Source organism: Phodopus roborovskii, unplaced genomic scaffold, assembly GCF_943737965.1.
Source record: "Phodopus roborovskii unplaced genomic scaffold, PHOROB, whole genome shotgun sequence".
NCBI classification, from domain to species: domain Eukaryota; kingdom Metazoa; phylum Chordata; class Mammalia; order Rodentia; family Cricetidae; genus Phodopus; species Phodopus roborovskii.
Genome location: NW_026125103.1, coordinates 12791 through 37217, shown reverse-complemented (window position 1 = coordinate 37217; position 24427 = coordinate 12791). Strand labels below are relative to the sequence as shown.

Below are 24427 nucleotides of genomic sequence, written 5' to 3'. Positions count from 1 at the left end.
TTGTGAATGTGTGCACAGAAGGTGATGTTTACAGTTGAAAGCCAGTCTGCCTGAGTCCAGATGCTTTTGTAGTCATGCCCTCTCTGTGACTCTGTGCTCAGTTACCTCATCTATGAAGCTCGTACCTGGAAAGGTCACCTCAGGACCAGGTATGGTGCTGCACAGCTTTAGTCCCAGCACTGGAATGGGAAGCAAAAGATCTCTGTGAGTATGATGCCAGGCCAGTCTACCTAGTGAGTGAGTTCCAGGACAGCCAAAGCAACATAACAAGATCTTGTCTCAAAAAAACAATTAATAAAAAAAAAAAAAAACAGTTGTCTTAGTGTGGAGTAAATAGATTGTAGTTGGCATACTTAACTCCCAGCAATAAGTTAAAAAGCAAGTGCTTGGTGAGTGTTACCCCTTGCCATATTGTGTTGGCCATTATGTCATACCCTTCCCCATCCACAGCCAACACAGGCAAGGCAAAGCATTAGTAGTAAGTTAACTTTGGGACACAGGAGCATAGAGTCCATGTCCTTATCTCTCTGACAGTTACTTCTAACTTTCCCAGGTATGTCTGGATACTCTCTTCATGGACTGTCCTCAACAGGTTAGAAATATCTTTATGTGAACCAGGCAGTGGTGGCACATGCTTTTAATCCTAGCACTCCAGAGGCAGATGGACCTCTGAGTTCAAGGCCAGCCTGATCTAAAGAGAGAGTTCCAGGATAGTAAGGGCTACATGGAGAAACCCTGTCTCCAAAAGCCAAAAGAGAGAGAGAGAGATGTCCTTATGTTTCACAGGCAATTCTCATCTCTAATGGACACAATCCTGGCTCTGCTCTCTTACTCCCAAAATGACCTAGAGCAGGTACCTTTCAGAACCTCCATGTTTCCATCTGTACAATGACAGGGAGTTGCTGTCTGGGCACGAGGCTAAGAAGCACTTGGCAAAGGACTGATGTAAACGTGATTTCCATTTCCTGTTGCAAGCCACACACCTCCCAGCCCCTCACTTTCACTTCCAGAAGGAACACACTCCTCAGTCCAGCCCATCTGGCAGGAGTCCAGTGCAGGGAGCAGGTACATTTTAATATGCCCCACCCACTGACCCACTGACTTAATACATTCTGGTTCTCCTCCTCCAGGGACTTTCCTGACTTCCTTCTGTAAATGAAGGACAGAGCACATGAGCGTACTGTATATAAATATGCTTGGGAAAGCTTTCTCCTCCTCCTTCTTCTTCTTTTTTTTTTTTTTTTTTTTTTTTTTCCTTAAACCAAACTTGGTTTCTGTTGTAGGCGGCACATTCCCTAGCCGGGCAGGGCGGGCTGCAGCGGGTTGTCAGAGGGAGGGGGGAATAAGAAGGGGAGGAGAGGCAGAACATTAAGTCATCCAATGTGACAGCTGCTTTCTTATTTAATGGGGGGTCTCTGGTCAGAAGGAGTCAGAAGTGCTTCCAGGAGAGCAGAAGCATGACTGAGGAGCTGGGGCTGGGCTTCGAGGAAGCAGCCAGAGTGGAGATGCCAGAGGCCAGGGCCAGGCAAGCCTCCAGGAACAAAACATGCTTGGCTCTCATCTGCTGCCTGTTGTCATTGCCCATCCTAGCAGGACTTAGCACCTTCCTGATGCTTGACCAGCTCCGGGCCCCAGGAAAAGACTGTGCACTGCGGGTAAGTAAGCTTGCTCCTGCCTAGAGAATCAATGGTCTCTGCAGGCAGCCGCACAGTCCAGCTTAGGACCTATGACAGAGCTGTCTGTCCATGGATAGCATTGCTAACTTCCCCCGGACAAAGAAAATACAGAATGGGAGGGTGAGAGGTGGAGAGGTCCCATCTGGTTCTTAACTCTGTGTTTCCAGGGAATTGAATTGTTTCATCTCATGTTTATACAAGAATAACTTCACACTCCATTTTTTTATAATTGCAATCATAGTGTACTGATACTTCAGAAACATTCCTTTTCCTTACAAACAAAATGCTCTTAAATTTTATTACATAATGCATGATTATTGAAGGAAAAGAAACAGAAATCACAAGCAAGGAAATTAAGAATTCAGAAATTCTTAGATGTGAAAACTATTAACAATCTAAAGTACATAATTCCTTTCTAGTTTTGGTAAAATGGGATTACCCTGCGTTTCCTACATAATGTGAAGCTTTGTTTGTATGCTAATGACTCCGTGACAGCATGATGTATGGATTACTATACTATGTTCCTATATGTGTGTGCTAAAATTTGTTTAATCAATTCGCCTTCTGGGGTTTAGAAATGTTCTTCAGTACTCAAATAAGAACCTAATGACCCTAAGATCTCCCTGGGCTAGAGACTGTCACCAAAAGGCTGTAGGTTAGGGGAATGAGGGTACAGGTGTCCAGGAGGAGAACATGACTGGGAACTCCCAGGAAGGTTCTGAAAGGTCAAAGGGTGTTATTTGAAGACTATTCTTTAGGGGGAAATGCCCTCATGATCTGTGATCTGATTCAATGTTAGTCCCAAGGATTCAATTCTAAAAGAGAAATTGGGAGGCTTAATTGGAAACCTGGTCTCTAATCACTCCTGGGCAATTTCCACATTGTGGCTAATATGTAACTCCTGGCACTCCATCAGGGTCAACAAACAGTGATTCAGGCAGCCACATGTCATGGGTTATAAAATGTAGACATGTGCAAATAGACCAGGAAGGCTGCTTAGGTTAGAAGGGAACTGTAAGGAATGGGAAAACGGGAGGTCAGGCTTTGACCCCAGGACACACACACACACACACACACACACACACACACACACACACAGGAGGTACTTCAGGGAACCCTGGTCAGAAGAGGACAGCTGTCTTGAACACAGTATTACTAAGTGGCCTCCAGCACCTGTGTCTCCCTGAGCTCTGCATGCACTAGGATCCTACCACCAGTATGCTGTCTGTAAGCCCCATGTTAGCAGAAGCCAAAGAAGGCCATCTAGTCCTCGGGAAGGAAATCAGCAGGGGAAGTGACCGGACAGGAGGAAGCTAAGTATCACAAACAGCAAACACTCAGAGTCCCCTTCCTGCCTCTCCTATTCAGGTACCCAAGGCTTGACCATGCTGATACCTAATGACTCCCATCCCATCATGAAGAAAGTGATCTCCTGGAGTGGGGGAGGTGGCCATAGGCATGCTTGAGGCCATTGTTGAACCAAGCTCTGGGCTGTCTTAGTGCATCAAAACAGAAAAGAAAGGGGGTAAGATAGAGATGCAGGGAGCCATCCAGGTCCTGAAAAGAAGCATCTGGCCATTCAGAGGAGAGTGCTGAAGGGGGGAAAAACATTTATAAACAGCTTGTATAGGCTTAAAGAGGGGCTGCTGCTGAGATGCACAGGCAGGAAGAATGCAGAGCAACGAGCAACGGGAAGCATCCAGGGTCAGCAGCCTGGGAAGCAGCCACCACCAATCCCTTGGCATGTGGGTTAAGGGAGTTGTAGAGTGCTGGTTCTCAACGTGTGGGTCACGGCCCCTGTGAGTTCACATGTCTAATATCCTGCACATTTACATTATGACTCATTACAGTTATGAAGTAGCAACAAAATAATTTTATAGTTAGGTGGTCACCACAACATGAGGAACTGTACTAAAGGGCCGCAGCATTAGGAAAGTTGAAAACAAATGTCTTATAGGAATCTAGTAGGAAGCTAACCCTTGGGAAGGGCCTGACTGGAGGATGCAAAAGTTTGGACAGAGAAAAGTGCAGGCAGAGGGGGCAGGAAACATTGCCATTTCCCCCTTTGGACCTCTGATCCCTCTGACCGGACTCAAGTGGAAGCCAGGGTTCAAAGAATCCAGGGAGCAGCCATGCCAAGAGGCTAGCCTCACCAGGAAGGAGCCACACTGAGAATGGCAGATATGGAACTGGGGTTCCTAAAAAAGAAATACCGGCTCAAGGGAGAGGGCAGAATGTGTGACCCAAGGAGGGAAAACTAGGAGAAAATATGGCTCTCAGGGCCCTGGGCTTAAAAACCCAGCTCAGTCATTTTTGGCCAAGTGAGAAACAGGCTCCTTGCTTCTTGTCTTCCAGCTTTTCCTTTTCAGCCAGGAGAGGGCGTTTCTGTCAGCGTGCTGACAGCTTTAATGAGACTAGTGCAGGAGCAGGAGTATTTGGCATGCCTGGAATGTGGTTGAATGGCATGCTCAAGATGCTGGGATATGATTGCCACTCTATGCCAGGCACCAAACAACCACCAGGGAAACTTGACCTTGGGCCTCAAGGAGCTTCAATGTTGATGCATGAAACTGAAAAGAGGCCACTTCCACATATGGGTGCTAGAGTGCTCCCTAGCCTGGCCACAAGGCAGGGTGGCATGGCTCCAAGAAGAAATTCTACAATAGGCCAGGAAGGTACCTGTGAGATATAAGGCTGTGCCTGAGGTCCTGATCAATTTCCTTTGAGTTCAAAGTAAGGCATTTCATTGGAAGTGGGGCAGCCCACAAGCCTTTGTTTTGCAGCTAGGAAAACTGTGGGGGTAGGGATGAAGAGACTTCTCCAAGCTAGTACCTCTAGTCAGAGACAGATCCAAGCTTAAAACCAGACAACCTGATCCCCACTCTACTTTTGGGCAGTGGTTATTCACACTGCACTAGGTTCTAGATATCATGCAGCAAGAAGATTACATTCAGCAATGCCATGGAGGAAATTCATAGCCACTTCCAGCACCCCCATGGCAGCCCAGAGAAGAGTTTCGCAGATCAAATCTACAGCACTCTCAGAATCACCCACCAAAGACACCTAGCTTGGCAGGAAATTAGGGCTGCTGGAGAGGGGGATGGGGAGAATCGGAGAGGTGGCCTGTGGCTCTCATGCCGAAGAAATATAATTGAAAACAAAATTGTCTCCCAACCTCTCTCTCAAGAGAGAAGACCTCTCTCTTGAGAAAGGCAGAAGAGAAATACTTTTATTACTGAATAATACTTAAACCAAGATGTGATGCGCATCACAGGCCGTCTGCTTGGAGGTGACAGAGGCACAAAGAGATTGCTGCGTTATTTGTATGGGCAAACTGATACAGCCCAGCACTTACAAGTTCACCGTAAAGAACCAAGAGGCTCACAGCATACATAAATGCTTTATTTTTTGAAAGCGTTCACCTAAGTGTATGTGTTTATCAGTGCATGGTGTATCCCAGGAAAAGCTGAGAAGTTAGTGCTTTTTGCTAACATGCAAGGAGGGGGAAGTGGGTGGCTGAGCCACTGGTGAAGGAGAGAAATGTTTATAAAGATTCATTAAACAAAATGGTATATGTTCTCTACTTTCAAAAACAAATACAGGTGATGCAGTGTTTTAGGATCGTCAGATGTATGAAAGACAGTGGGTTGACTTGAATTTTGGAAAGGCCACTGGTCATGAATTTAAATCTCAAACCCAGTCCAAATTCTAAACTGGCCACTAGTTAGGGCACCATCTCCCTTCCTGTGGGCTTTGCTTGCATTTGTATAAAATGTGGATAATTAGAAATAAGGTATGTAAGGTGTCTGGCATTATGGAGATTAGCCAACAGCAGCACTTACATCATGCTGAGCAGGGAAATTCCCTACTTGGGAGATTACTTCACAGAGCACAACTTCCCCACCTGCTGTGGAATCTGCCATGGAAGAAGGAGCAGGTTTTGGTGCTGTGGGGCTTTTCTTGACCTTACGAGTATCTCCACGCCACCTTCTGCACCCCAATCTTACCCCATCACCACAACCTCTCCCCTCAAACCACTACTTTCCTTGGGTGCATTTGGCCATGGTCCAGGTATCCTAAAGAGCCCCGAATAGTTGTCACTGCTCCAGAACAGGTACACTGGCCCCTCTGGCCAGGTCTTTGGTGTTATCGTACACACACACACACACACACACACACACACACACACACACCTTGCCAGAACTGAGCACTCTGAAGCCTCTTGGGCCACACCAGGCATAGAATGGTACTGAATTCTGCTGCAATGAATTACCTGGACAGTGTGGCAGGGTTTCCTGCTCATCGCTGGTTGCATTCTGTCCCCTCTCCACTTACTTCCCAATGTTCTTCTTAGTCCCCTTTAATCTCATTTCTCCACCTCTCTGATAATCCCTGCAAGGCTCCACTGTTCTCTGTACTCCCTCCCCTACCTCACACTCCAGAAAAGCCTGGAACACAGTAAATGGTCAATAAATACTAGCTCTATTTCCTCTTGGAAAGGTACCTAGCTGTGACTGGCAAAAACACTCACTTTGTGTTTGCTGAATGGAAAGAGAGATAAAGTACTAGGTACATACCAGCCTTCCCTCTATAAAGTGAGGGAGTCAATGTGCTTTCTTCCTAGCACTATAGTGGGAATTCTATTAGGCACCTAGGAAGCTAGAGGCAAAGAAGGGATGCTCCCCAGAGGATCTCCCTACTCGCTTTGTCATAGTCAGGCCTCTTACATTTGCCAAGGTGTTTCCTGTTTTGAAGGTAGACAATAGCCATAACCCTCCGCATTTTCTCAAAGACACAAACAGATGAGATAAAAGACTCATGGACAAGTCGATCCCACAGTGAAGCCACCCCTGCTGTAACCTTGGAAGAGTGGCTTATCTCTAAAGTTAGGGAACACAGTGGCAGTTCAAAAGCAGGACAAGAGAGCAAGCTGCAGGTGCACCTCCCAGGTGATCAGGGCTGCAGCACACAATGGTCACTTCATGGGCCACACGTCACTACCTCAATCGAGCCTGTACCACAGTGAAAACCATACTAGCTGGGCAAACTCCTGTGTCCTCATCCAGCCAGAGAACGCATGCCAGCAGATACCACAGCTCTTGCACAGCGTAAAGTCATCTCCCAGACCGAACCTCATGCCACATAACAGCTGACAAGAGCAACAAGCTGAGGATTAGAAGTAGACAGGGGTCAATTCAGCTTCCTCAATACATTGGTATTCTGAAAAGTCAGAGTCCAGACGTAAACCACAGACCTACAAGTCTACAAAGTGTCTGTGTTTGGCAAAAGGAATAACACCACCCCAAAACATTTAAGGGATCCTAAAATCTGCTGTTTCTCTTAAAAACAGAGCCAGTGGCAGCTCTTCTTTACAGAAAAGGCAATAAAAGCCCAGAGAAGAAGGCACAGATAGCATATTGTTGCTGGGTCCCAAAGAAAGAAAGAAATGAAATGAAATGATAGCAACTTCAAGCTTGGCCTCTCTGAGCCATAAGGATGGGTCTGCCAGCAAAGAATCAGCGAGGTCAGATGATGGGCTGGGATCAAGAGTCAAGAAATAACTAAGTTGGGATTTCCGAATTTACTCTACTACAAACCTCTGACTCTTCATTCTATGCCAAGTCAAATATACCATGGCAAGCCTGGACCAGGCTGACACAGAATGACATAATGAAATGACCTCAAGTAAGTCATTTCCAGTTGGATTTATCCTTTTGAAAACACACAGAGAGAGGAAGCCTCAGATGCTCGTAGACGTGCTGGGGAAAGTGTCTTGGGTCATAAAGCATGAATGTCTTTTCAATTGCAGCTGTTATGACAGCAAGGAATGAATATAGCTTCCTGTTTGCGAACAGGATAGACAGAGCAGGTGACTACAGAGAGTGGGAGGGAAGGCTAAGTGGATCATTAGTTAAAATACACTCGCAGGAATTTTTCTGGAGAAATGCCAGAAAATCTCAAACACCAAGACACTGCCCTTCTACATAACCAGTTCTCCTAGAGGAAAAATATCATCATAAGAAACAGAATTGCATCCTGATTCTGAGTCCATGGTTTGAGAAATCATGTTAAGAGGAAATGTCCCATTCTTGAGGCGTGGCCTGGGCCCAGGGTCAATTTGAATTTGGAGACTAATGTAGCAGTCTTTGGAGCTGTCATCTCCTCACAACCCCAGAGTCACTTAGAAGTGATGAGGAAAACCAGGCTAAGAGAACAAGGAAGTTGTCTTATTGCCCTGGTGTTGCCACCAGCTGTCTGGGAAGCAGGCACTAGTGCAGTTTGGCTCTTGAAACTTTCCCCAGACTAGCTGCTATTCTACCCCTCACACCTCATTCATTGCTGCATCCTACAGCAGCAGCCCCCCCCCCCATGACAGTCGTTATTCTAAAAATCAGTAAAGGAAAGGAAGACAGAGTCCCAGCTCATTGTTTCCTGCAGAGTTTGGGAGTGCTGTAGTCTTCAGTATTTTCCAGCAGGGCACTAGCTCAGCCTCCATATCCAGTGGTGGTCTGGACCACTAAAATCCATGCATCCCAACCATATATGAATATAATGTGTCCAGGTACTAGAAACCCAATAAAGCCATCAGGAACCTGTGTGCATATCCCAGATACATGCTCACAGTCTTTATCAAAGAGGAATGCTCCAAAATGTGTACTGTGTGTCCATTGAGGCAACAATAGCAGGATGAATGATACAGTATCTCAGCAGAGAAGTGAATGAAGCAAAAGAAATCCAACTAAGGCAGGTATACTTTCTGTTTACCATGAGGAGATTCAATCAAGATCTCTCCAGTTCTCTTTGAGTATCCCACTTTCCACTTTCTGTCTCATCAAATAACCAATTCCTTTATCAATTCTGCCCATAGTAAGTCAGACACCAGATAGAAACCAAGCCACTTCTGGGATGCATCTCTGCCCCTCAAGTCAGCAAATTATGGATGTGTGACAGTTTGTCCCAGCAATTGTTTGGCTTTTCCAAAACCCTGGGGGTATATGTATGGTGTCTTCATTCCCTAGCAGGAAGCCTTGCCATTTTCCAGCTATCCCTGTGTGAAATTCTTGCACAAGCTGTCAGCATGTTCAGCATGGCTATTGCTCCTCCATCATCTGACTAACACGTCAGGACCTGTAAGCATCTGTTCAGACTGGCTCCCACAACTCCTCACAGTTCTGGACCAGTCTCCTGTTTAACGAACCTTGAGCTTGTCCCACTGTTACTTTGCTGACCCTGTTGTCTTCTGCCTCAACACATCAGGGGTTTGTCCATAAGCTTTAAGGGCCAGGATTTCAGTACTGAAATCCTAGAGTCACCTGACCAGAGTTAACATGTTATTCCACCACATGTGAGATGTAGGACATTCGTCAAGCACCACCATCACTATGAGGATGTGAATAACATTCAATATAGTGTTTCTTGAGGCTTGAGGATGTGCTGTCAGCATAAATAAGCAACAACTGCACTCTTTGTACTTGTAAATTTCTTCATTCGTGCACTGTGGTTTCCTCTTACATCTGGAAACATGGGGGAAATAGAAGTAAACAGTCGACAAGACAGATAAGTTGATGGGGTACAAGATGTCAGGATAAATTAGAAGTGTGGGGACAGTGAGATGGCATTGCGAGTAAGGGGCTTACTTTAGAATCCCCAGGGTGAAAGCACATAACAGAGTAGAACAAGTTGTCCTCAGACCTCCACACATACACTGTGAATGTACATACCTACACAAAAATAAACTGTAACTTTTCAAAAGTACAGAACTTTATCATGAAAGCTATGAGGAATCACCACAGGATTATGAGCACAATAGAATCTTGATAGGAATAGAATTTGCTCTAGTTGGCCGTCAGAGAGGACCTAGAAAATAGATGAAAGGAAAAATCCAAAGGCATGCAGTTCTGCTAGGACGCTTTAGGAGGACCCAGAGAGCAGTAGGCAGGACCCAGACACACTGGGGAACATTCTCCAGTGTTGAAGCCTATTCCTTTGCATTCACACAGATATACCCCCTTAAACACACACACACACACATGCTCATGCAGATTTTACATTGTAGACACAAATCAGACATCCACAGTAGTGGGAAATAAAATAACCTGTTAGTGGAGACTATGTAATTACAAGATCCAAATCAGAAGACTGGCTTGTAAAGGTGCCAAACATGTGAAAAGATGATGTTATTATTACTCAGTTGGGGGGGGGCTGTCTTGCTCCTGAGCCTTGTGCTCAGGCCTGGAAGTGGTAAGTCTTGTATTACCCACATACTCTTTGAAATGCCTGGAGCATTTTCTTATTTGACCTTCACCTCAACTCCATAAGCCATTTAAGTTTGGAGGTGTCAGTATCCCCAGTTTATAAGTGGGTACACTAAAATCAGAGAGGAAAGGTGTTTTTCACAAGATCTTATCATTGACAAAGGACAGAATCACAATCCAAATGCATGTCCATCTGATGCCAAGATAGTTGCTTTTCCTTTACCATAGGAAATCTGAAATGACTTATGAATTGGGATTGCGATAGTGGAAGAATTCCTCATGTGTTCCATGGAAACAAGGAAGAATGGCAAGACTGATAGGAAGAGAATGTAGCCATTATTTCTTTGTCTGGGTCATTTCTTAAGACTCAGAGAGATAAATATTGCATGTTTTCTTTCATATGTGAATCCTAAATTATATGCAATCATTTACAGAGAGATACGAATATAGATGATATAGATATGTCTATAGAGGGGTGAGTTACATGAAATTAAAAGCAAGGCCATCTGGGGAAAAGAAGAGTAGCTTAGGAGAAAAAGAGAAGACCAAAATATAAGAGGATGAATATGGTCAAAGTACATTATATACTTGGCTGAGAATGTCTTTATGAAGTCCTCCATGATTCACAATTAGTAAATGCCAATACAAAGAATAGTTCAAATATTCAAAATATAGTGAAGAAAGTTAAAGTAACATCCATTGTTGGTTTACTACAAGCAATGACAGGATGCCGAAGTCTCCTAGGATACAGCAGGAAAAGCTCTCCAGCTAAGAGATAAAGATAGAGGGAGGACAAGGGGGTCTCTAGAAGAGGAGTGCAGAGCTGAGATGCAAGACTCCCACCAACTGAGATACCCCAACACCATTTCCCTCTCAGTAAAGGACCAAGGCTCAGAGTCTTATGGGCATCTCTCTCTGTATATTGAGGTAAGAAGGGCTACAAGGACTGAACTATATCTTTCTTTCTCAACAGGCTATAACAGAACAGATGTCTGAACCTTCAGCACAGCCAGTTTGTAAGTGTTCAACTTTGATGCCTTTTCTTGTGGGGAATAAGGGAGTTTCTGATAGTTTCAGGATGTAGGCAGTTGGAGATGGGTCTTTAATTGCCACATTGCTAAGCCAAGGGATGCAGACAGACTTAATAGTGAGGCTCCTCACTCATTGTTTAGAAGACACAACACTGCTCTGTCTACATGGACAGTCTGTGGCCTGAGTCCAAGCTCCCAGCTTACAGATAATGCTAGGCAATGCGACCTTCAGACAGATCAATCCAGCCTCTACACTCATTCTTGGTTATCCTTTCTGGCAAGGCGAGTGTAAATGAAATTAGTCAACTCCAACAGCAGTTCCAAAAGCAGCAAAAGGACACAATAGATGTTGCTGTTTATAATCAAAATCATCTTTATCAATAGATTCTAGAGCAGAGAACATGTAAGACAAAAGCCAATATTTTGCTTTACAAAGTCCTTCTAAAAAACTAATGAGAAAAGGCCCAAGGTTATGGAACAGCAGAAGGGATCCTACTCGCTCCCCATCCCTTCTCTGGTGCATTATCCATACTCTTCAGTGGATATAGTAAAAGAACCATAAGGAATACAAAAAGTAAACTGGCCCTCACAGAACAGCCTTGAAGAAGAAGCAATGAGCCATTGTTTTATTAGGCCCTGACTAGGAGCCAGGAACCATATGAACACAACATCCAAGGTAGAGATTGCTGTGCCCATCTCAGAGATAGGAGAACACAGCCCAGGCCAAGCAACTTGCCTGAAGTCCTTTGTACTCAAGACTCACACTCCTAAGTTTCCCATGTCCTCAGTGGTACATCCTACAGATACCATACCACACGGCAATCCAAAGCCCATGAGGTGTGGAGCTGAACTTCAAGAGATGGGGTTGATATTCCTTTCCCCATCACAGGTGCTGTTTTTCTCTATTACTCATTACTCAAAGCATATTTCTCCTTTTGTTCCAGATACACCTTCCAGAGCCAAACCACGGGCACACCTGACAAGTAAGACTTCCTGTACATTCTTGGACACCCTGGGTCATAGGCCTGAAATTTCTTTCATTATAGTTACCAAAACTCACTGTAGTGGCTTCATAATGGCAACAGAACTGAAAGTCAGGGATTTTGAGTAATTTCTTCTTCCCTGTCACTGATCCAGGGACCTATGTCTCTCAGGTGCTCACTCCTCTTAAGTCAACCTTCTACCCTACCTTTTTTTCTGGCATACACACTCCCAGCCATAAAAAAGTGGTTTTCCTACACCTGGGGCTCTCAAGTAATTCTGGAACTTATAACAGATGAAAGAACCCTGCATTGGCTTTTACGGTCTGGGGAGATGGCTCTGTGAGTGAAATGCTGTTGTTCATGAACCTGGGTTCAGACCCCAGCACCCATGTAAAATGTCAGGCATGGTAGTATATTCCTGTAATGCTGATGCTGGAGTGAGGGGTCAGTCAGATCCCAGAAGCTCACTGGACAGTCAGACTAGCTACAACACTAAGCTCCATGTTCTGTGAGACCCATCCCAAAAATTAAAGTAGGAAGCAATAGAGGACGACATTCAGTGTCAGCTTTGGTTTTCACAGGTGCACACACAGTTGGATACACACACACACACACACACACACACACACTATATATATATATATATGTATATATATATGTATATATATATGTATATGTATATATATGTGTGTATATATATATATACACATATATATGAGAAAAACATTTGGGAAACTCAAACTCAGACAATAATTCACATGTTCCTTGTAAGATAGGTAAGCAGCAGAAGAGTTCAAAGTCAACTGTGATTTCCACTGCAACAGGATTCCAACCCCAACTCTGACTGCTGCTAACAACACAGCTTATTACATTCAATGCTATAGAGTTTGCCTCTCTGAAGACATAATAGGACATGTTTATGAATCATCTGAGAAGACATGTCAATCACTAAATCATGCATAGTGAAGGGACAGAAACCACCACATGTGACTGACAAAGATGCAAGAGCCACTTGATGTTAAAACCAGAAGAGTCCACATCCATTCAGGACATGCACCAAGCTTGCAAAAGAGACCCTAGTCCATTCAGGAATGGGAAGGGCACCTTAGAAGGTCCAGGGTCTAGATTTCTCTTCACCCATTGGATATGCATGTTGTTAAATTGTTCCTTAAAACAGAAGCTATCCCCAAACTGTAGTGTCAGTACATAATGGTAATTGCTGAGAATTTCCAAAGCAGTTATAGGGAGTTAAGATGTTTCGTTGCCTCAAAAGTCTTAGTTTTGTTGCAAATTAACCTATTAGACATCAGTGGTTTGAAATAAGTTTGGTTCTATTCATTTCCTTCAACTACAGACATATTTCAAAAAGCATTGTCTATATTAGTCATATGAAGCATAAGAACATATAAAATATATAAAATGGCACAGGCTTACTCTTTAATCTGTCTAGATGAAACATGGTGCTTTATTTGAACAGAAAAATGGAGCCCAACTATACCCAACCTACTGTAATCTATAAAATGCCCACATTTGTTCTGTCCACTTCATCTTCAAAACAAGGCTCTAAAGAGCCCTATCCTCAGCTTCCAGGCAAGAAGCTGAGTTACAGAAGAGAAAATCAACATGCACAGTTGATTAAAGAGCTTTGCATGGTGTAGAACCAGAGTTGGTACTGGGCCCAAGTGGCCCAGAGCCCAGCTTCCTTCCATTCCACAAGTCTATTTGCATTGACTTATATTTGGCCTTGTCAATGTGGGAGAAGAATTGCAAAATGTTCTGAGTCTCTGGTCCCCAACATGTCCTCAGGTAATTCATTATTGTGTACTGCCTTCTTTGGGACAATGGACCACAGTGTTATGATGTAATGACCAGGTTGATCTCTCTCTCTCTCTCTCTCTCTCTCTCTCTCTCTCTCTCTCACACACACACACACACACACACACACACACACACACCCTCTCCCTTTCCCCTCCCTCTCTCCTTTCTGTCTTGTCACTGGAACAGGCCTTGTCTGAAACATGAATACTAGTAAAGATGAGTGTATTCCCCCCAATAGCCATGGATTTTATACCTCTTTTATTCCTTCTCAGGAGTATTATTTATTTTTTAAAGGGAAAGAGATGCCAAATAAAAACAAACTCAGATTTAGTAATATGGCATATATGCAAAAGGAATTATTCTGAAAGGAAGGAGAATGAAAGAGAGGAGACTACAGCCATGACATATATTCCATATTGGTGGTTAACTGTTTCCAGGATCTCTGGGAGACAGTCCAATCTTCAGATGCTAAAGTCCCTTATATGAAAATGACATAGCATTAATAAAACCTACACACCTCTTCCCCATGTGTGTTAAATACTTCTGCCTGGCTTTTAACACCTAATACAATGGAAGTAGATTTACTACATTGTTTAGGAAAATATAAAAAGAAAAGAGAGTGTTCAATAGACGCCATTTCTCCCCCATATTTTTGTATCCTAAATTGGGGTGCATGATCAGGTATAGAACTGTGGATGAGGAGGATGTTGCTATAATCATGGAAATATTACATTTGGGAGCAGGCTTTGACACAAAGCCTGCCAGTTTCTCCAGTGAAGGTACAGGAACTTTTACTTGTAAGGAGTGGATAGGAAAAGCTGGAACAAACCAGACATAAGAAAGGAGGATAAAGAGTTATCAGAGATACTCCGAGAATGCCACAGCCCTAAGTCAACCAGTTGGGTGCTGGGCAGGCTGAAAGTGAGATGAGAGGCCTGAAGAACAACTTTTCTGGGTGGATCTTTTTCCAATTGGTCAAGGAGGAGAACAAGTGAACTCATCATCACTCGGGGATCCAGGAATGAGGACTAGGATGGTCTGGTGTTGGGACTTGTCCTGGATAAGCAAGGTGTTAGCAGTAAATCCCTTTCAGGTACAGAAGAGTAAAGGATTTCTTAACTTTCGCTGTGTCCATGTAGAACAGCAATTTATAAACAAGAAAATAATGTAGCCAGGTGGTGGTGGCACACACCTTTAATTCCAGATTTTGGAGGCAGAAGCAGTTGGGTCTATGTGAATTTAAGGTCAGCCTGGTCTACAGAGGGAGTTCCAGGCCAGCCAGGGCTTCACAGAGAAACCCTATCTCAAAAAAAAGAAAAGAAAAAATTTATTGTGAGTCAAATATGAATGACCACATCCCAGGACACAAACATAAATGATCAGAAATGCCACAGTTCTGACTGTGAAATAAGTTGCATAAGCTCTTGGAGTCACCAAGGACAGAGAGTGCAGGAAACCAGAGCTGGAAAGATGGCTCAGTCTGCAAAGTGCCTGCTGGGAGGCAGGAGGACTTACACTTAGATCCCCAGCACCCAGCTGAAAATCTAGGCACAGCCATGCATACCTGTATTCCTAACACTAGAGAGACAGAGACAGGTGGATCCCTACAACGTTTTAGCCAGCCAGTCTACTTAAATTGGTGAGCTCCGGGTTGAGTGAAAAACCCTGTAAATACTGTGGAGAACAACTGAGGAGGGCATCTTGCTTCTACCTCTGGCTTACACACACACACACACACACACACACACACACACACACACACGTGTACCTGTATGCACATGTGTAGACACAGTACACACGGGAAACAGACAGGAAAATAGCACATGACTTTACCAAAGGCCACAGGTTCTGGTCTGTGCTAATTAAACTTCTCTCTTATATTTGCAGTTCTTAAACAAGCTCCAGTACCACATGTGAAAAACCAGTTCCCAGCCCTGCACTGGGAGCATGAACTAGGCTTGGCCTTCACCAAGAACCGGATGAACTACACCAACAAATTCCTGGTGATCCCAGAGTCGGGAGACTATTTCATTTACTCCCAGATCACATTCCGAGGGGTCACATCCAGGTGTGGTGACACCAGCCAAGGGAAACTACCAAACAGGCCAGACTCCATCGTCGTGGTTATCACCAAGGTAACAGACGACTATCCGGAGCCTGCCCACCTCCTCACAGGGACCAAGACCGTGTGTGAAATAAGCAATAACTGGTTTCAGCCCCTTTACCTTGGAGCTATGTTCTCCCTGGAAGAAGGGGACAGGCTGATGGTCAATGTCAGTGATGTCTCCTTGGTGGATTACACAAAAGAAGATAAAACTTTCTTTGGAGCCTTCTTGCTTTAAGGGGAAAACAACCATAATCATGCAGGACCTCCCTTCCCTCCCACTTCCCAATTTTCTTTGCTAATATGGAGCTATAATCAGGAGTTTGGGGGATCAGGGATTAGGGGACGTGGTTTAGCTACATAATTTAGGAACCCAAAGTTGATTTTCTATATACCTTATGGACTGAAACAGTAAATGGAAAATGCAGAAGGGCTCATATTTGGCAGAGACCTGCTGGGTTTTAAAAATGGAAACACCCATCTTTGATGGCACAATCTACTGCTTTCAGGACATGTTTCCAAGGTTCCCTCCTTCCTGTTCATTGGTCAGTTGAGGATGCTTAGTCAGTGACTCCAATCTGGCTCCATGGTCAGAAACGGAGAATGAAATGTTCTTCCTGAGTCTGTCTCCATGGTACATGAGAGCACCGAGCTGGAAGGGGCTTGCACTAAAGCAGCTGGAGTGACCTGTTCAACTCCTCCATTAAACCCAAGCTTTTTGTCACAGCCTTCAGGGGTGCCCACGGGTGATCTGGATGGCTTGGGTGTTTATCCAGGGCTGGGACCCCCTGGCATGGTGAGATGTATGAGGCTCTAGAGGGATCCCCATGTGTTCATTTTGCACCTGACTAGTGAAAACTAGAGCTCAAATTTTCTCTGTTGATGTTGTTTAAAACATATATATAATCTATACAGAAAGACATTCCTAGTAGGACTGAAACCAGCACTTCCATTTCCAAGGAGGTACTATCCCCACAATGAACATGAGGCTAATGCTTTTAAAAGCAAGATGGGGGAAAAAACACTTTTTTAAAAACATGTGATGGAGTCAGAGGTTGTGGTATACATCTGTAATCCCTCCATGTGGGAGACTGAGCCAGGGGGATTGCCATGAGTTTGAGGACAACCTGGGCTAAGTAGTAATTTTCAGGCAAGCCTGGGCTATTTTGAACTAAACTAAACTAAACTAAATTAAACTAAAATAAAAAAAATAGAACATGGGCTGGTCCTTAAAGATAAATTAATATACTTAAGGAGTTTAGAAAGGGGACATGTGTTTTGGAAATTAGTTAATTTAGTGAGAAATGCTTTGCTGGTTAAATGCATCTCAAAAGGCTACTGGACTCAAATCATAAACATTTACTTAGTACTTGCTTGCCCTGGGGACAGAGAAATCAAATTATTTTGTTCTCAGATCCACTCATTCTAACAGATTGGCATCTCCATTGCCGGTGGAGCTTTTAATCACTCTGGATGTATTAGCTAATGAATTAGGTAACTTGAGACACATTGGTATTTTCTTATTATGAATATGGGCACCATTTAATGAAGAATGGTCATTCAACAAAATGATTTGTATTTCCACTTGAGAGTTTTTATAATAGCTATGCAAGGGCAGTCTCCCATAAATAAATGAGAGGGGAATGTAAGGCTACAATTCCCTATGGTGAGAACCAGCCAGCATTGAAACAACAAACACAAAGAAGTTGTTATTTACTGGCCTCAAATTTTGACACAAACACCTTTGAAAATGCTAGAACTTTATGGATGCCTAGAGGTGCAGAAAAGTCCATGTTCCCAGCAAAAGCCATAATCAGTATTCATAGGTCACTTGATTTTTTTTTAACCTTGCTTTGGTTCTGTTTGGCAAAACACAATTTCTGGGTTGTAATTTCTGAGGTGATTTTATTGTTTTACTAAAGTACAGTGGGAAAAGGGAAAGTGTACTTTTTTTAGCACTTCATCTTTTGGAAACATATCAAGTTCCAGTCATGCCTGGGCCCTTGGATCCATTTCAGTGCAAGCTACGCCACCCCAAAGGAAATTCCAACTCTGTGTTTGTCAGTAACTCCTCTGGATTATAGAAGTCCAAGAGTTCACTGTGCACAAGACATGGCCATTGCCAGCACTCTCTTGCATGGTATTTATCTCAAGTAAGTCCTTACTCAATCAGGTTTCCATGACTGTGACATAGAGATTAACTTCTAGAGCAGGTTTGTTTATATTCTGTCCCTTGCGAAATACATTCAGATATGTCTACCCCCTCAAAATCCTCTGGGTTTTAGGGCTTAGAGCACTGGGAGTGTTTTGTTGTTTTCAGTAGTATTTATTTAAATTTTCATTATTGTCCAGATTATTAGAAGAATTATAACATATTGGCTGCTAGTCCTTGAAGAATTCAATGAACCCTTCAGTAGTGCTGACAGTAATAATATCAGGAGTAGCTACACTGACGTGTTGGCCTACTCTATTACAGTCAAAACTTTCTGAGCTCTGTGACATGTTTGTCTCTTCCATCTAGCCATCTTGAGGAGACTCAGAAGCCCAAATTGCAGCTACTTTTCCAGAGCCACTTAGTGTCTTAATGGAATAGCCAGAGCTGAAGTCTTGTCTTCCAACCTTCAACTCTAGGAAAGTGGCACTCAATCTGATGCAACTAGAGGAGAAATTGAAGAAGAAAAGCAGGCTAAATATCTTTGACTACCTGTGGGGCAGTGGGCAGTGTAGAAGAGTAAGGAGACTGCTTATACATAGTGTTCATACCTAAAGCAATTTTTCTGACCCCAAATATATATATATATATATTTGGCCCTGGTAGTGATGATTACTCATTCTCTAGAGAGAGTCAAGAAAAAAAAAAGAGTTTTGTAGAAGCCACTGCATCATGGAGGTCAAAGGAAAGATTAAGCCAAAGGATTCCCTTTTCCAAAATCTACAGCCATGTGACCACCCATTGGATCATGACAAACTTGGCAGCCCTGCAAAGAGTTTGGTGGTTCCCATTGAGCTACAAGAGTTATCCCCCCACCAACCTATCAACTCTGAAGTCTCAGCCAGTAGAGAGAATATCATGGGATTTTAAAGTTGGCATGCACTGCAGAGTTTATCCAAACTTATATCACTTCAAGAATGAAGGAACGCGGGCTAGGAGAGGTGACATGGCTTGGTGCTGAGCAGTAGCTTGATGGAATATGGAGACAAAACTCAACTTCCTGTGCCCTAATGCCATACTCAGCAGCCTTTCAATTTGATCTGTGAATTGTTAACTAATTTGAGGGGTTTTTAAATTTTTATCTCTTAATTTTTGGAGTGCCTGTCATACCTAGATGGTTTCAAGACAAGAGGCAAATCCTGCTATGCTGTGTGCACATAGAAGGAAGGAGACTCACAGTAATGAGTAAACAGAACAGTGAATGTACATGATTTTAGTCTTAAAGTGATTAAGACATACCATTTCCCCCTCTTTGTCTCAGAGGGCATACAGGCTGAACAGATGCCTGATTTTAGTGATAAGCCCTATGTGCTTTCATTGGTTGTATGTTTTATGTTAAAACGTCACATCACCATGGTAAAATGCATATTGTATGTTGTTGGGTATGTAATTAACTAGTATGCATCCCATGTATGAATTCTAATCTCTGTAAATTAAAGACTATATGTGTTAACATATATAATAGTTGTAATTTAATAAACTGGCATTGAAGGCTGCAGAAATTTGGTTGTAAATTCATATATATATATATATATATATATATATATATATATCATAATTCTTTATTGATTCTTTGTGAATTTCACGTCATGCATCCCAACCCTGACCCTCATCCTAGCAGGATCCTCCCTGAAAGTTCCCCCCAACCAAAAATAAAACAAATAAATGAAAAAAAGTCCGCCTCACTCCTCCATCTTTGGACACCTCTTCATTTATCCTAGTGACATTAGGTGTTGGACAAAGCATATACACTTTTGTCCAATCAGCCCAACCAGCAAAATGGTCATTGCAATGGTTCATTGATCTGGTTCAAGGCCTCTGGAACACCATCATCACTGGTCCCTCACCAAAACTCCTCTGGGATGTCCCACGTGGCCCTGAGTCATGGAAATCCTGCTGCTGTCATTATAGGATCAGTCCCTTCATGTGTTCCAGCAGGTCATAGATGGGTAGATGTTAGGGTGAGCCAACCTAAGTCCCAGGATGTGGGTCTGGGTGGTAGCTGGGCTGATGACTCTGGGCCACTAGGACTGCCCCCCTGTCAGGTGAGTGGGCAGAGCCAGCTCCCCTAAGTCCATTCCATCAGAGTCAGCTCTCCTAAGCCCATGGTGATGAATGGGGTCATCTCTCACAAGTGTGGGAGGGGAGCTCTCCTACCAGAAGTGGGATCAGTTAACCCAGGGTTAGTGGGGGGCAAAGCCAGCCCAGCATAGCCTTTGTATTTCAACATGAATGGTTCCTATGACCCTCCTATAACATGGGCCATAAGTGCAATAGGAACACAGACCCAGACATGGCCCTTGGCAACTAGGGCCCAGAGGACATCATGGCCCCATGTGGCAGCATAAGCCAACCAGACTGGCATGGCTCTGGTGGCAACACAGCTCTCAGACATTAACATGACCACAGTTTTCAGCCTAGACCCTGGGTATCCAAGTGACCTTTGGTGGCACCAGGTGTCATAGATGTTAACACAGACACTGGCTATGGGAGGACCACTGATCTAGATATGATCCTTATACCAGCCCAGACCTGGATACCACCATGACCGCAAGTGGCAGCTCACACCACTCAGATCAGCATGGCCTCTGCAGCTGCATGGCCGATGGACACCAATATGGTCCTAGATGGTGGCCCAGACCCCTAGCATTGGTGTGGTCTTCAATGATATTGGAAGTCATGGAGATTATATCAATTCTTTTATCAATCAGTCCATTTATCTTTCTGGATAAGTATCCAAAGGTAACCTCTTTGGGCTGTTTTGTTGTTTTGGTTTCGTTTTGTTTTATGCATCTAGGGGGCTGGGGAGATGGCTTAGCCCCCTAAAATGCTTGCAACACAAACAAGAGAATCTGAGTTTGTATCTCACAAAGCTACATGAAGTTCGGATTGGAGTGGCAACCATCTGCATCTCTAGCTTTGGAAGGTGATCCAGTGATCCTTAAAGCAAGCTGGGGTTCAACTGAGAAGTCCCACTGCATTGAATAAGATGGAAAGCAAATTTCTGACATCAGCCCATGAGCCCCCCACCCATACCTGCACTACACACACACACACACACACACACACACACAGGCATGTACCCTCACAAAAGGCATCTGGCTGTTCATACCCTCAGCATGATTATGATAGACTGTGAAACACAAACAGATTGAGCCACACTGGTAAATGAAAAGAAAGGTGAACAGGGTGAGTCAACTGGCTTCCATTAGTGAAGCTGGAAGCTATATAGCTAAGTGGCTTAGTTGTATGGTAAACATCTCTGAAAGAATGGGAAGAGAATGGGAGCACTTGATAGAGCCAGGATCTTGCATCTGAAGTTAGGCCTGTGCCTCCCATGCAAACAGCAGCCAAGGGCTGGGAAGATGATCAGTGAGTAAGGGTTTCTGCTGTACAAGCATGAGTTCTGAGTTCAAATCCCTAGGACCTATGTAAAAAGCCAAGGGTAGACACAAACACCTGGACCCCCCCCCAATGCTGAGAAGTGCAGAGACAGAAGGCTCACAGGGACTTGATAGGCTCCACATTCAGTAAGGAACCCTGTTATGATAGAGAGTGTTAGAGACAGACATCCAATGTCCTCCTCTGGCCTATACATACATTCGATTACACACATCTATGAATAGAGATGCACACAAACAACAATCAAAATAACTTAAACGAGATATAGGCATAGTAGTACATGCATGAAATCCCAGAACTCTGCAGTCTAAAATAGGAGGAACTTGAGTTCAAGACTCACCTGAGCTACAAAGTGAGATCCTGTCAAATAAATAAGTAAATAAATAATCAAAAGGGCTCAACACACCCATGCCTGCCCACTTATCATGAGCAGTAGACCAGCTCGCTTCTGGTGCTCAGTCAGTAGTAATGGGAACTAGCTTAAAATGCCAAATGCTTTTTGGTAAGTTCTCTATATATAGCCCTGGCTGTCCCAGAATTCACTATGTAGACCAAGCTGTCCTCAAACTCAAAGAGATCCATCTGCCTTTGCCTCCCAAGTGCTGAGAGAGAAGGAATGTGTCACCATGCCTAACATTAAGTTGACATTTTCAAGGGTTAAAACATCACATATCTCTACAGGTAGAAGCAGACACAAAGGGAAGGGGGAGTGAAGATCTGCTCAGAAACATCTGCCTCAAAATTTCCTTCTGGCCAGCCTGGGAGAGGCTCGAGGTCTTTTCCCTTCTCACTCATCTGTGCCCATCCCTGGAAGTGACATAGAACAGTTTGTTCTTGACCCTTGCAGCATGAAATGAATCATTGGCCTTAAATGTACTGACAGCTAAACCAATAAAACTCAACATTTCAATTTTCCAGAGGAAAAATACTGAGGAAAGTCTAATGTAGGTCACCAAAAGCAAGTTTTCTGGCACATTCTCCAAAGGGTTCTCCATTGCCAGGAACACTAAAGCAAAAAGGCAAAGCCATTTACCGTCTCTCCTGTGTTAGTCTAGTTGCCTACAGTAGACACCCCATGACAGATATGACTCCCAATCCCAAAAGAGCAATGTTCAGCCTTTCTGGCCATTATAATCACAATCAGTATTTATCTGGTGTTGACCCACCCTACAAAAACATACATCATCACAATAGCAATCAACATTAATGTTCCAAAATGGAATCATACAAAGTAGAGTGGGTGAAGGAGAGAAGACCCATGTTCAAGGCCCTGGTCTGCTAGTTTGCTGATTGTGAGGCATTAGACCAATACTTTCATGAGGTTCCATTTACTTCTGATTAAAAGCAGGCATAAAATTTAGCCCTAAATAGAATGTCCATATGAGACCCTTCCCCTAAAGGCTTGTGGGTCTATGCTGAAGAGGAGGCCGAAAGACTATAAGAGTCAGGGGTGGTAGATGATGCCAAGGACACTGCATTTCAAAATGTAACAGTACTGATGTACATATGCACTCAGGGACTATGATAGAATGCACAAAACCTGCACAGGTTCAAGCTACACACAGTCCTAGCAAGGAGAAGGGGAAATGGACATGAGTCCTATAGTTAACCAAGAAGCTATTGGCATTGATACCTGGTAAGAGGGGCAAAATTAGTTTTTTCCATTGGACTGACACTGGATATATAAGCCACACTCCAGGACTGTCCCATGCTCAGGGGTAATTTACCAACACACACACACACACACACACACACACACACACACCATATTTTGTGTGTACCTTTTGTTGTTTTACAGTCTGGTGGGTTTAGTATTTTTGGATTTCATTTTTTTTTGTGCTTGGTTGGTTTTTGGTTTTTGTGGAGAAGGGATTGAGAAGGAAGTTTGGTGGGTAGGGAATTGGAAAGGACCAACAAAGATTTGAGGGATGGGGATATACCATCAAAATTTATTGCATTAAAATTATGAAAATGCAATTAAACAAAAAACAGAGATGAATAATTCTGTGCCCATGGCACCTCAGTTTCAAATGTGCTTCCTTTTTATCAGGTGTGTATAGAGAGAGAGAGAAGTTCTCCAAGAGAAAGCAGAACTTTGTGTCCCTATGCATAGGGACTTTTCTCCTCTTCTGTGCAGGAAACAGAATGGTAACTGGAACTGAGATGTCTATGTCTGCTCATGCTGTTCAGTGTTAACAGACCTCTTCAACTCCCTCTTCCCACTGGTCCCCTTGACTTTTGGAAGGGCTTGGTGACCCACTCTCCATCCCACATTAATGAGGAGACACCATCCCAGCAGGCTATTATTGAACACAATGTTATGAAGTTGGCCTTTTCTCACAGATCAGATGAGAAATATGGAAGCCTAGGAGATTACGTTCATTTGCCCAAAACAACTCTGCTGAGTCAGGATTCTAATCCAGAGGGAGATGAAAATACCCACCTCTCAGAATTCATGGTCAATAATCAGTAACAATAGCTAAGTAACAGTTGGGGCAGCTAGGGGTACTGAGCACTTTGCAAGCATCATTGTGTTTACTCCTCAGAGCACCATCACTTCCTTGGGATCCACATCAATAACACCCCTTGTTCCTATAGCCACTGGCAACCTCAGGAACAAGCCATGAAGTTGGCAACAGTGTGACATCCACTCAAAGCATTGTTTGATCACTGCAACCACAGCAGGAATCCCACCCATGAATGCTTTCCTTTATGGCATGAAGGTCCCTATTCCTGCTAACCTATCCTGTATTGCCACCATGACTATGTTATCATCCCAGCCTTGCTCAAACTGGGAACCTCAATTCTAGGCTACATCAAGTCCTCACACCAGTTACAACCAGAAAGTCCTATGGAGTACTTCTCTACTGGTTTCCAGTTCCTCTGAACACAGGATAGGTTCTGCAGCCCCATTTCTTTCTTCCCAGCCTCAGTCAATGACTTGAA

At 43.7% G+C, this 24427-nt stretch overlaps 1 protein-coding gene across 1 annotated transcript; it reads left to right on the top strand.

Annotated features, from left to right (window-relative positions):
• Window positions 1-1362: 1362 nt before the first annotated feature.
• Window positions 1363-16127, top strand: LOC127225935 (tumor necrosis factor ligand superfamily member 15). Its single transcript, XM_051189594.1, has 4 exons — window positions 1363-1655; window positions 10905-10947; window positions 11907-11945; window positions 15651-16127. Exons 1-4 carry the CDS (start codon window positions 1458-1460, stop codon window positions 16103-16105), a joined length of 735 nt encoding a protein of 244 aa, XP_051045551.1. The 5' UTR covers window positions 1363-1457; the 3' UTR covers window positions 16106-16127.
• The last annotated feature ends 8300 nt before the right edge of the window (window positions 16128-24427 follow it).

Coding starts and splice junctions, on each gene's coding strand:
- LOC127225935 (XM_051189594.1), top strand. CDS start 1,458: ATGACTGAGGAGCTGGGGCTGGGCTTCGAGGAAGCAGCCAGAGTGGAG. Junction 1,656..10,904: donor GAAAAGACTGTGCACTGCGG/GTAAGTAAGCTT, acceptor CTTTCTCAACAG/GCTATAACAGAACAGATGTC. Junction 11,946..15,650: donor ACCACGGGCACACCTGACAA/GTAAGACTTCCT, acceptor TTATATTTGCAG/TTCTTAAACAAGCTCCAGTA.